This window comes from Cervus elaphus, chromosome 19 (assembly GCF_910594005.1).
Source record: "Cervus elaphus chromosome 19, mCerEla1.1, whole genome shotgun sequence".
Classification (NCBI taxonomy): Eukaryota; Metazoa; Chordata; class Mammalia; order Artiodactyla; family Cervidae; genus Cervus; species Cervus elaphus.
Window position 1 is genome coordinate 64,401,906 of NC_057833.1, and position 11,792 is coordinate 64,413,697.

General features: G+C 52.9%; 1 protein-coding gene across 3 annotated transcripts in view; it reads left to right on the top strand.

Moving 5' to 3' along the window:
- TBC1D5 (TBC1 domain family member 5) overlaps window positions 1-11,792 on the top strand; it is a 564,837-nt gene that overhangs the window by 551,948 nt on the left and 1,097 nt on the right. For all 3 annotated transcript variants that reach the window (XM_043875247.1, XM_043875248.1, XM_043875246.1), the window contains 2 exons: window positions 10,460-10,539; window positions 11,411-11,527. In XM_043875247.1, the coding sequence (XP_043731182.1) occupies window positions 10,460-10,539; window positions 11,411-11,527 (197 nt within the window). The remainder of the gene's footprint in view (window positions 1-10,459; window positions 10,540-11,410; window positions 11,528-11,792) is intronic.

An 11,792-nucleotide genomic window follows, 5' to 3' on the forward strand; every position in this document is an offset into this window, starting at 1 on the left:
ACGCTTCCAGACATGGGTTCAGTCCCTAGGCAGGGAACTGAGATCCTGCATGCCATGGGCAGAGCCAAAAAAAAAAAAGCAGCTGCAGTGATACCTAAGCAGGAGAGACAGGCTTGCAGGCATCATACAGACATGGGGTTGAAACCAGACTCCGTCACTTCTGGGATCAGCCTGCTTGTGATCTTACATAAAATGGATATGCCAAGATCTATCTCACCAGTTCCTTGCCAAGACTAAGATATTTTTAAAGCCCAGCACAGGGCCTTCCCTAGTAGCCAGTGGTTAAGAATCTGCCTTCCGATGCAGGGGACGCAGGTTCGATCCCAGCTCAGGGACTTGCGATCCCACATGCCATGGAGCAGCTAAGCCTGCTCACTGTGGAACCCACGTGTCAGCATGGACGACCCTGCATGTTGCAGCTAGAACTCGATGCAGCCACGCCTAAAAAATAAATGAAGCCAGCACTGGTTGAGTGTGCAACACAAATCCTCTCCTCCTTCCTCTTAGCTTTTTTTTTTTTAAGTCTTTATTGAATTTGTTACACTATTGCCTCCATTTTATGTTTTGGTTTCTTGGCCCCAAGGCATGTGCGATCTTAGTCCCTCAACCAAGGATCGGACTTATACCCCCTGCCCTGGAAGGTAAAGCCTTAGCCGTTGGACCAGCAGGGAAGTCCCCCTTGCCCTTAACTCCTAGCTGTCCCTTCTGGTGGCCGATCCTGGCAGACCCCGCCAGCCCACCACCAGAGGAGCTGAGCAGTGACTGGGTGGGGCCCCACGGCTAGACAGCGAGAGCTAGGAGCAGCCCTGTTGAATGTCCCTCGGTCAGACCACACGCAGAGATGTTGGGGTTGGATCTGCAGGTCCTCACGTTGGGTGCGTGAGCTCTCTGAGCAAGAACAGCTTGCCCAGAACTGCGTGGTGCCTTTGCTCACCTTGGCAAAAGCCCTGCTGAGCCTGGCCGCTCGCTCCCAAGGTCCCCAGACAGCCTCAGATTCTCATCCTGCTCCTACCCTTTTCTGACGTTAAGTATTTTCACTGAGCTCCTTTCAAGGAAATTCTGTATCAGTCTGTGTTATCATCAGTTGTGCAGTGTTATCTTAAAATGTCAAGTACAGTTCAAGACTATCTTTTATAACAAAACAAATATAGAGAAAAGCATCTCAGTTAAAAATTACAGAAAGGCATTTGTTTAAATGGCCCTTTAATTACAGAGGCAATAAAACTGACTCGTTAGCAATTTTATTTCCTTATGGTTCTGGAACCCAAAACTGAAAGCATTATTTGTTTTATCAAAATTCTACCAAAATTCTCATTTTATTGCCTCAACGTAATTGAGCTCTGTGAATTCAAAGATCTAGAGACAGGAATTGAAAATGTGTCTCTTATTAAATCTAAACTTTTCCTATCAACTTGAGAAGATTTTCTTCACGTGTTCATTTTTCTGTTGCTATAGTCACACCCCTCCCTGTCATCCCGACAGTTGACAGTGTGAACCTCAGTGGCTGAGTTGGGCTATTTTTAGACTTGCCATTGCTCACACGTAATTGCACGTGGGTGAGCTGCCTGCACTTCTCTGATCTGTGAGCACCTGGGCCTGCTCCCAGGGGAGGGTTTCCAGCCTCTGTTCGGTATTTACACTCATTTGCCGAGGCTCGTCCTTTCATTGGTGGTTCACACAAACAACGGGAGGGTGAAATGCAATGAATTAAGGGAGTTAGAGTTCTGCAGCCCAGCAGATCTTAGCCTGTCGTCGAGGTGGACACCCTCCAGGCCATCACGGCTGTTGCTCGTTTCACAGATGAGGAAACCGAGAACTGAGGCCTGGGTGCGACAAGGGATGCAGAGCTTGCTGGCACAGGCGCCCAGGGCCCATCCCAGGCCTCAGCTGCTCTTTCCTCGCTCCTGCAGAGGCCCAGCTCCAGTCGGGAGCCAGACTTCGGGTCTGGGGTCACACATCCATGCCAATTTTGCACTTGTCATAATATTTATGCAAGAATTAGTGGTAAAAGGAGGTCATTTTTGGAAAATTAGTTTATTTGCCTCTGCAAGAGCTATATGAATCTGATTTGCTAATATTTAAGCAAAGCAGTATTCAATAGATGTTTTTGAAAGTGTTTAACAGGCAATTAACTAGTGACATCTGAGAAACAGAGCAGGAAACTGTGATCAACAGACAGCTTTCCTCTGTCAACCACACTGCTGAAAGCTCTCTGATTATTAAGAATGTGAGACTTTGCGTTTACTTGCAGGATGAGTACTTCTCCTGAGGGTCTTGTTAGCAGATTTTGCCTTGAAGGTCTGAAGATCTGCACTTCCAGCAGCCCCCAGGGCACCTGGTGATACTGACTCGTGACAAACACCAAGCAGCTAGCAGCAAGAGACCTTAAGATCACTGGGGCAGAATGCAGTTCTGTACTCCTAGCACTGTGAGCGTGTCCCTGCCCCGCCCTGCAGGGACCCTGTGGGCGGAGTGCTCCCGCCCCCTGACCTGAGGCAGCCTGCACACACCTGACACTGATGTGCCCTCGGCCTCTTCCAGCCTTGCTCTCTCCTTGTGGAAGGCATTTCTCCCCAAATTTGATTATCAGGAGCTTTGGAAGCATATTTCTTGCAACAACCTTATGCATGCTAGGTTACTTCAGTCTTAGCAACCCTTTGTGACCTGAGGGACTGTGGCCTGCCAGGCTTTTCAGTCCATGGGATTCTCCAGACAAGAATACTGGAGTGGGTTGCCATGCCCTCCTCCAGGGGATCTTTCTGACCCAGGGATCGAACCCATGTCTCCTGTGGCTCCTGCATTGTAGGCGGAGTCTTGGCCACTGAGCCACCAGGGACACCTGTACCAACCCTACCCCTGTTGAGAAAAACTCCCCAAACTGTACGCTCTCTTAGCCTTTCCTGGGCTCCGAGAACACCTCCCTGATCACGTGGTCTCAGTATGGATGATTCATCTTTCATCCTTTTGTTTTACATTTCATGGCTCTCTCCATCTTCCCACCTGTTTTTCCAAACTGAATATTCTCTCACTGTCTTTCTCTTTTAAATATAATTCCCAGATTCTTTATCTTTTTTAATTAATTTATTTATTTTAATTGGAGGCTAATTACAGTATTGTGATGGTTTTTGCCATACTTGGAGGCTAATTACAGTATTGTGATGGTTTTTGCCATACTCCGACATGACTCAGCCACAGGTGTGCATGTGACCTCCCCCATCCTGAGCCCCCCTCCACTTTATCTTTCTAAACTGTGTTTGACCGCCTAACCTGTTTCCCCATATCCACACCAGGCTGCTTTTCCACTGCCTCTAACCCCAGCCCGTCCAGCTCATGACCCAGGGGACAAAAGACTTGTCCACTCCACCCTCCACCTCAGTAGAAACAGTCCTGACATCAAAAGCTTGAAGGTTCAAGGACCTTGGGGCTCAGGCTGAACCTAAGAGCTGTGAGTAGGGGCCGGTGAGGCCTGGGATGAGGAAGCTGACGGTCACCGCCACGGCCGCATCCAGCTCCCAGCCGAGGAGCGGCACTCAACTGTCCACGGGTCATTGGCTGGGAAAACTGTTGTGGCCTGAGATTCACAAAGAATATGTCCATCTTAAAGCCAGTTCTGAGGGTCTTATTTGACTAAGTGATGTAATTTTAAGATAACTTTAGCCAGACTTGTATCTCATTGCTCCCAAGTGAGAGGAGATGGTGGTAAAAACTCCGGGCTCTTTCCTATTAGTGAGGTCCTCGCTGTTTCTGCCTTTATTTTTAGAAATACATGTTCTTCCAAAGGCATCTAACCATTACTGGAGCTTAGAGACTTTCTAAGTTGAAAAACATATGCAGCATCTCTCCTAGTGGACTTGAAGGTAGCAGCCATATCATGAACAGGATAGATTTTACCCTGAGAAGCCGTGCTCCACGCTGGTCTGTTGGCTGGCAAGCAGGTGAATCCTAAGAGAAGAATCCCGAATCGGTTGAGATCAGTGCAGATTTGAAACTCTGAGCTGAGCACGCTCAGTTCACTTAAGAGAACTATTTATTGACCTGAAGACTCGTAATGCACGTATTGATCTAGTCTTCCCTTGGGTTTCCTAAGTCTTGCTCCTCTCCCAATGCTGAGTGTAGTCTTCAGCCATTCTGGGAGCCGAATGTGAGTAGGACCCTTGACTATATTTTCTGTGTGATCTGCTCTTTTGCTTTCTAAGGAAAGACTGAACACAGCACCAGACTCAGTCCTTGGCTCTCGGTAGACCAGCACTAACCGTCTTCCCTTCGCCCGCCGTTCAATCCAGGATCCATGTGATGGGGCTCCTGTCCCTTCATTCTTCATCCGAAAAATATCTCACCTGCATCTGTTCCTCAAGAGATAAGAACCAGCCCTCATGCTGGCTGGAAAGCCTCACGTTGGCCATTCAGGCAGTATTTCCTCAGTACCTGCTCTCAGATGTGAAAACGGGTTTGGGGAGCAACAGGTTGGGGGTGGAGTGACATAGAGGAGTGCCTTTAAAGTCAAGCTCAAGGTGAATGGAAGAGGAGAGTGAGGCTTCAGAGAAGGGAGAGCGCGCAGAGGCTGTATACCTCAGTAGCAGTGCCTCAAGGGACACGTGGCTCCAGGGATGCCAGCAGTCCTCCCGGAGCACCAGCAAGCTCAGAGGCACTGGGGGCCGGGGCTCCAAGACCAGGGATGCCGTGAGCAGGCCTGTCTGGAACAGAAGACCAGGACGTGCCGTGCAGAACCGGGTGGTTTCTGGGGACTTTTAGTCATGGAGCCTCGTCTCTGAGTGACAGTGACAAGAGTAAGATAAGCAGGACAGGGTCCTTGCAGAGGGGAGGCCTGACGCTTGAACGGGTTATATTGATATACTGTTATACTGAAGAGATTTCTGTGGAACTTCCATAGAAGTGGTTAGTTTTATGAGGTTTTTTTCCCCTTTTCAGTGTCCCAACATCTGTAATGGGTAATGCTTAAATATAAGGAGATTATAAAGAACATAATCTTCCTTCTTCACAGAAACAAAAGGAAAGAGCCTTTATATCATCATTTATTCTGCCTCTTACTAGAACGGAAAATGTGCATTACATTGAAAATTTTAAACAGTTCACATTTCTGCCTTTAATATTACGAGGTATGAAAAGATACTATGTTTTTCCTTTTTTACACACAGATTTGACTTACTTCAAGTAATGCATTAGTGACTGAGAAGTTGTATATTAGTAAAACTGTTGTGAACACTACCTTGAATCACTGTGTGGTGGAACTGGCTAGGCAAAGGCTTTACGCGGTCAGTAGTTTGTGAGTTAAATAAAAATGTTTGCATTCAGGGTATTTAGCAGCCTCTGAAGGTAATCTGTTTGGACTTGGATTTCTAAACCCTAAATTGCTTATGTGCAGTTAGGCAGTTCAGTTGATTAGAGCTGAGGTAAGCCTTAAAATGATGGAGAAGGAAATGGCAACCTGCTCCAGTATTCTTGCTGAGATCGTCCATGGACAGAGGAGCTTGATGGGCTACAGTCCGTGGGGTTGCAAAGAGTTGGCCATGACTGAGCTGCTGAGCAAGCAGCCTGAAAGTACACGTTTTATGTCTCTGTCGGCTTTCGGGGTGCAAGATCTTGGTTTTCGTCAGCTTGAAAAAGGTGAACTCTGACTGAGTCCCGGAAGCCGGGCGGGAGGCCGTGCGGAGGACCCGAGCTCATGGAGCTCCGGCTCCTCTCCTCCGGGTGCGCCCCGGCCGCGGCCCCTTCCGAGAGAGGGGCTGGGTGGTCTGCCTGGGGACGGGCGGTCTGGCTGCTGGACGAGGCCGCGGGCATCCCACCCAGTTCTCACTCACCGGCATCCGTGCAGGTGACCTGTGTAAGTGGGGTCTTGACAGACTTCCTCACGGCGGGAGGATGGCAGGAGGGGCAGGAGGGAGCACCTCCAGGGGCCCGAGGGCAGCGCACCTGCACCGCGGCTCTGACCCGGCCCTCCGCCGCTGGCGCGCATCCCCCTTGTTTTCAGCCGCAGACTTGTCCATTAGCTTCTGGTCCATTAACCCCCAAGACAATAGACACACCAGGAAGCTACTTATGAATATTTCTTAGAGCAGCCCAGAGGCAGGCAGTGCGAACAGGTGCTGTTGCCGCGGCCCTGGGACCATCGTCCGCAGGCTCGTGAAGGGACCCGCCGGGCTCCTGATGCCTTCCAGGGGCATGCGGGCAGGGGAGGCCCCAGAGGCCCAAAGTCAGCCCCCGGGGCGCCTCCCAGAGGCTCCTGCGGCTTCCCTCACGGCGCGGGCCACGGGCAGTCCCAGGACCTCCCGGGCAGGGCGCGTGGCAGCATCCAGTCAGGGGCTGGTGGGGGGCCACCAGCACGCCGGCCTGAGACTCCAGAGACGGCGGCCGTGAGGTCGGGGCCGCGGCTGCCGTGCTGTCAGCGGAGGAGAACACGGGAAGGAAGAGGCCTGGAGGAGCCGGGGGCCTTCCCACGGAGGCCGATGGACCAGAGGCTTCTGCTCCTTCGGCTCCTTACCCGCTGTTGCCCTCTGCTTTCCCGCCAGCACCCCCACCGCACCCTGAAGTCCTGGGGCTCATGGGAGTCTGCCAGCGGGGCGGGGAGTCCTGGGGTCCCGGGGGCGAGGCGTCCCAAGGGCTCCTTTGTCCATGGGGTCTTCGTCCCACGTGACCAGCAGGACGTGGTGAGACCTCAGCTCTGAGTGGGAGAGTCGGTCTACACACTCAGACTCGGATGTGCGAAACTCTTGCTCCAAAGTTCCATTCCCACCAATGGCAGCCCGAGGCCTAACCCTGCAGGTTAAAGGCAGACTTGCTTCCTTACTGGTCATCCGTCTTGTCCTGACCGAGGCCCACAGCTAGTTTCTCCACCCTGTCTCCTCTCCCTGCCCGGGTCCATCAGGACTCGGGGGTCTCCTGTGTCTCCGTTGTCTGAGGAAGGGCCTCTGAGTGTCCTCTGGTCCCTGCTCACCTCTGCAGACGGCTCTGTCCCCACCAGAGCCTCTGACCGCCCTGTCGGCCTGAAGCCTCGGCCCTGAAGGCCTTCGGTCCTCAGTGCTTCGGCCATGGGTCCCAGCACATTGAAGGCAGGAACAGGCGGTGTGGCTGAGCCTTTTGGCTTCAGACGGTGCTCCCAGCAGACCGTCCAGAAGGCAGCAGGAGGTCACGGTCCCTGGGGCAAGCAGGATGCTCACAGTGCTTGCTCTCCACAGTCACCTCTTCCTGGCTCCCAGAGCTAGATGTGGGCTCCATGGGCCTCCCTCCACTAGTTCCTCAGGCATGAGAGCCCTGGGCTTCCTACCATGGCCCTGGCGCCCCCACACCCACCAGCCGGGCTCCCTCTCGGCCCCCAGAGCTCCCCACTGCCCCATCTCCATGGCAGGAGCAGAGCCCTGCACCCTCGCAGCTCAGCGGCTCAGCGGGCCAAACCTCCACCCTTCCCAAGTGCCCAGGCAGCCCTCCACCTCCCAGCTCAGCCCTAAAAGCCCAGGCAGAGTCGTCAACACAAAGGCAACCTTTTCAGTCCTCCCAAAGACCTACAGAACTGTCTGGTCAATTTTCTGCATTTGGTTGTCATTAGTGTCTTGTTGAGTGGATTTTGTGTGTGTGTGTTTTTATTGAGAGAGAACAAATTGTTACAGGCTTTTAAGGAAACCGAAAAGATTCCCTCTCTAATTATATCTATTATCCCATTCCCATTCATCTTGCTTTCTTGTTTTGAAGCGGGCCTTTCTAAAGCCATAAACTCCAGTCATATTCTGAATAAATTCAGGCTGCTGTTTTCCTGCTGGTGTCTATAAGAGGACTTGTCAGCATGGTCTGTAGATTTATTCTTGGTGAAGATTCTAATAAACTGTCAGGCTGGACTTATGTTGATGGGACTTAGTGTTTGCCTTGCCCCTTTCTGGAAATACTTTTTGGAAGAAAAGCTATGAAAAACCTAGATCACATATTAAAAAGTAGAGACATTACTTTGTCAACAAAGGTCCATCTGGTCAAAGCTATAGGTTTTCAAGTAGTCAAGTATGGATGTGAGAGTTGGACTATAAAGAAAGCTGAGCGCCAAAGAATTGATGCTTTTGAACTGTGGTGTTGGAGAAGACTCTTGAGAGTCCCTTGGACTGCAAGGAGGTCCAACCAGTCCATCCTAAAGGAGATGAGTCCTGGGTGTTCATTGGAAGGACTGATGTTGAAGCTGAAATTCTAGTACTTTGGCCACCTGATGCGAAGAGCTGACTCATTGGAAAAGACCCTGATGCTGGGAAAGATTGAAGGCAGGAGGAGAAGGGGACGACAGAGGATGAGATGGTTGGATGGCATCACCGACTCCATGGACTTGAGTCTGAGTAAACTCTGGGAGTTGGTGATGGACAAGGAGGCCTGGATTGCTGTGGTTCATGGGGTCGCAAAGAGTCAGATGCTACTTAGCAACTGAACAGCAACAACAAGGATCTCAGTATTTTGAAATGCAGGTTCCAAGGGCGTTTTTCCATGTTTGTTCAGTCACTCACTCAGTCACTACTCACCGTGCCCCTTAAGTGTGCCAGCTATCCTGCTGAGGGCTGAATGTAGCCCTGAGCCAGACCCCGCTGGGGGTGATGACCGACCGATAAGCCAGCAGAGGCCTGTGCTAGCAACATGTGTGACAGCGCTTTCGTCAGCGCCATGGAAGAGCTGACGGCAGGAGCCCCAAGGGTGGCCTGGGCACACGGTTTGGGTGGGCAGGAAGGCTGCTCCCAGGAGGATGCAGGAGCACCGAGGACGGAGCCCCCAGGCCCGAGCAGGCTGAGTGCTGCCCCCGGTCTCCTCCCGCGGGCACCGAGCACGCCAGGGGCGGCCTGGGCACCAGAGGCCATGGGGCCAGGCCCAGAGCAGAGCCTCGGACAGCACGACCCAGTGCAGGGCCGAGAGCTGGGCTCACGGGCTGAGTCACTGGGCTCCTGGTACAGCCCCAGGAGGGGAGGGAGCAGCATTAGTGGAGGGTGAGCCCCTTCCTGCACAGGTTCTGCCTTTGTAAAAATGTATTTTAATTGCTGCCCCCCCCCCCCCAACCAAGAGTCTCCAGAGGAGTCCTGCGGGGTGGGGGCACTTTCACTCACGCACACCCCTCTTTAAGAACCCCCTCCTCAGAAGCACAAGTCTGGCAGCACCAGGGGCTCAGGCGTGCCGTGCAGATGGCCACGGCCCTCGCTCTCTGAAGCTGTCGGTGAGCAGCTCAGCGTGACACCGGTGGTCAGAGCTGGCTCGGCAGGTCTTCAGGTCAAGTCTGCATGAAGGTCAGGCCTCCTGCAGACACAGAGAGACAGCTCCTGTGAAGACCCTGGGTTGAGTCTCGCTGACTCCACAGGCATCGCTATCAGGCGACAACCACAGAGCCATGAGTTTGTCCTTTTATTTTTACCATCATGTTGAATTGACAACGTCCTTTACCATTTATATTTTTTTAAGTTTTTAAAGTTGTTGTTGTTCAGTTGCTCAGTCGTGTCCGACTCTTTGTGACCCCAAGATTGCAGCACACCAGGCCTCCCTGTCCATCACCAACTCCCAGAGTTTACTCAAACTCATGTCCATAGAGTTGGTGATGCCATCCAACCATCTCATCCTCTGTCGTCCCCTTCTCCTCCTGCCTTCAGTCTTTCCCAGCATCAAGGTCTTTTCCAATGAGTCAGCTCTTCGCATCAGGTAGTCAAAGTATTGGAGTTTCAGCTTCAGCATCAGTCCTTCCAATGAACACCCAGGACTGATCTTTAGGATGGACTGGTTGGATCTCCTTGCAGTCCAAGGGACTCTCAAGAGTCTTCTCCAACACCACAGTTCAAAAGCATCCATTCTTCAGCGCTCAGCTTTCTTTATAGTCCAACTCTCACATCCATACATGACCACTGGAAAAACCATATGAACTCTTGGTCAGCAAAGTAATGTCTCTGCTTTTTAATATGCTAAGTTTGTCATAACTTTTCTTCCAAGGAGCAAGCGTCTTTTAATTTCATGGCTGTAGTCAGTGTCTGCAATGATTTTGGAGCCCCCAAAAATAAAACCCACCACTGTTTCCACTGTTTTTAGATAGTTTCTTTAATTTCTGTCCCTAGGAGGACCTGGTCTTTAGCCAGAGGGGGTGAATTAACAGCATTGAATTCTGCTAGGAAGCTTAGCAGAAACGTCAGGTGAATGCTCCATGCTGTTCATCCTGTCTTAGGTCAGCAAGGGTTGCTCTGGGCCCTCTGCAGAAGTAAGACATTTCTGTCACTGTGAGAACACGTTCATGGCATGTTGGCGGGAGGCTGTGTGTCCCAGGCTCTGTGCCCCCTCTCCTGTACTCGGCCCCTGCCCCGTCTCTGGTTGGGCAGAGCATCCTTGGTAGAAAGAGTTGCTGTGAAATGTGGCAGAGGAATTCCCGACTGGTCTAAAGTCATGGTGCAGCAGCAGATAAATTATACTCAGGGCATTAGTTATAAAATGTCATTCTTTTATTTTTCAGTAAATATTCAAGATGTGATATTACAAGAAAATTTGGAGAAAGAGGATCAGATTCTGGTTTCCCTGGCCGGACTGAAGCAGGTATGTCCGTTCGCCTGACCTGGGGGCACCCAGGCCAGCCTGTTAGTGCCTGTCGTGGGGGGGGCACCTGGGGCACTGACGTCCCCCGACATTTCCTTCCACATGGACCCCTCCTGAATGGCCCCGGCTCCTCCCAGCAGTCATGTCGAGCAGCCGGGCGGGCCCTCGTTACCCCCCACCCCCGACCTCTCGCCCCTTCCTCTCCACATCCTGCTGTCTGCTCCTCTCTGACGCTGCTGCGGGGGCTTTGCCCCGCTCAAGTCCAGTCATGCCCCTGTAGACACGTGGACATCCTGGGAGCACAAGGCACAAGTGATCTCCTCCTCTAAGCAGCCGGGGCCCCTCGAGGGACGCACTTGGCAGACAAATGGGGCAGGAAGGCCGTGAAGGGGTGCAGGGCCCTCACCGTCAGCCCGCCTGAGGCCCGCAGCCAGGGCCCCCAGAGCCGAGGGCGCTCCCTGGGCCAGGGTGGACGGGGTGTCTCCGCTCCAGGAGGATGCGGAGACTGCCCCACACCCGTCCCGCGAGGGCCTGGCCATGCAGGCAGGGACCGCTCAGTGTCACCCTAAGGCGGAGCTGGGGTTTTTTCTTTCTGTTCTTTCTTTCTTACGGTCATGTACTCATCCCCACACCAGAGAAGAAGGGTCAGGGGACCTCCCTGGCAGCCCAGCGGTTCGGACTCCATGCCTCCGCTGCAGGGGCCACAGGTTCAGTCCCTGGTCGGGGAACTGAGAACCCCGCAAGCCTCGAGGCACAGCAAAAAAAACAACAGTGGTCAGTGACGAGTCAGGGTCAGAGGTACCCAAGGTTTAGGTGACGTTTAGAGACAGACCCGTTCCTCTTTCTCATGAATCGTCTTCTTTGAAATCAGATCAAAGACATCCTGAAGGGCTCCCTGCGTTTCAACCAGAGCCAGCTGGAGGCCGAGGACAACGAGCAGATCAGCATCGCAGACGACCACTACTGCTCCAGTGGCGGCGCCCAGCAGGTACGACCGGCTCCCTGAGGGCGCGCTCAGCCTGCGAGGGGCGAGAGCACACCCCCGCCACCTCAGTGAGGGCTGTGACCTTGGGGTGGCTGAGCCGCGGCTGTGCACAGCGGTGCGGGGCGTGGGATCCGGGCCAAGCCATCCGCGGTGGACCGGCGGCTCCTGGAGGTGGGCAGCGCACCGCCTGCACCCCTGCACGCAGCAGCTTCCACTGGGACTTGTGCCGGTCATTAGGAAGCCCCGGAAAGCCGGCTCTCTGCCCTCA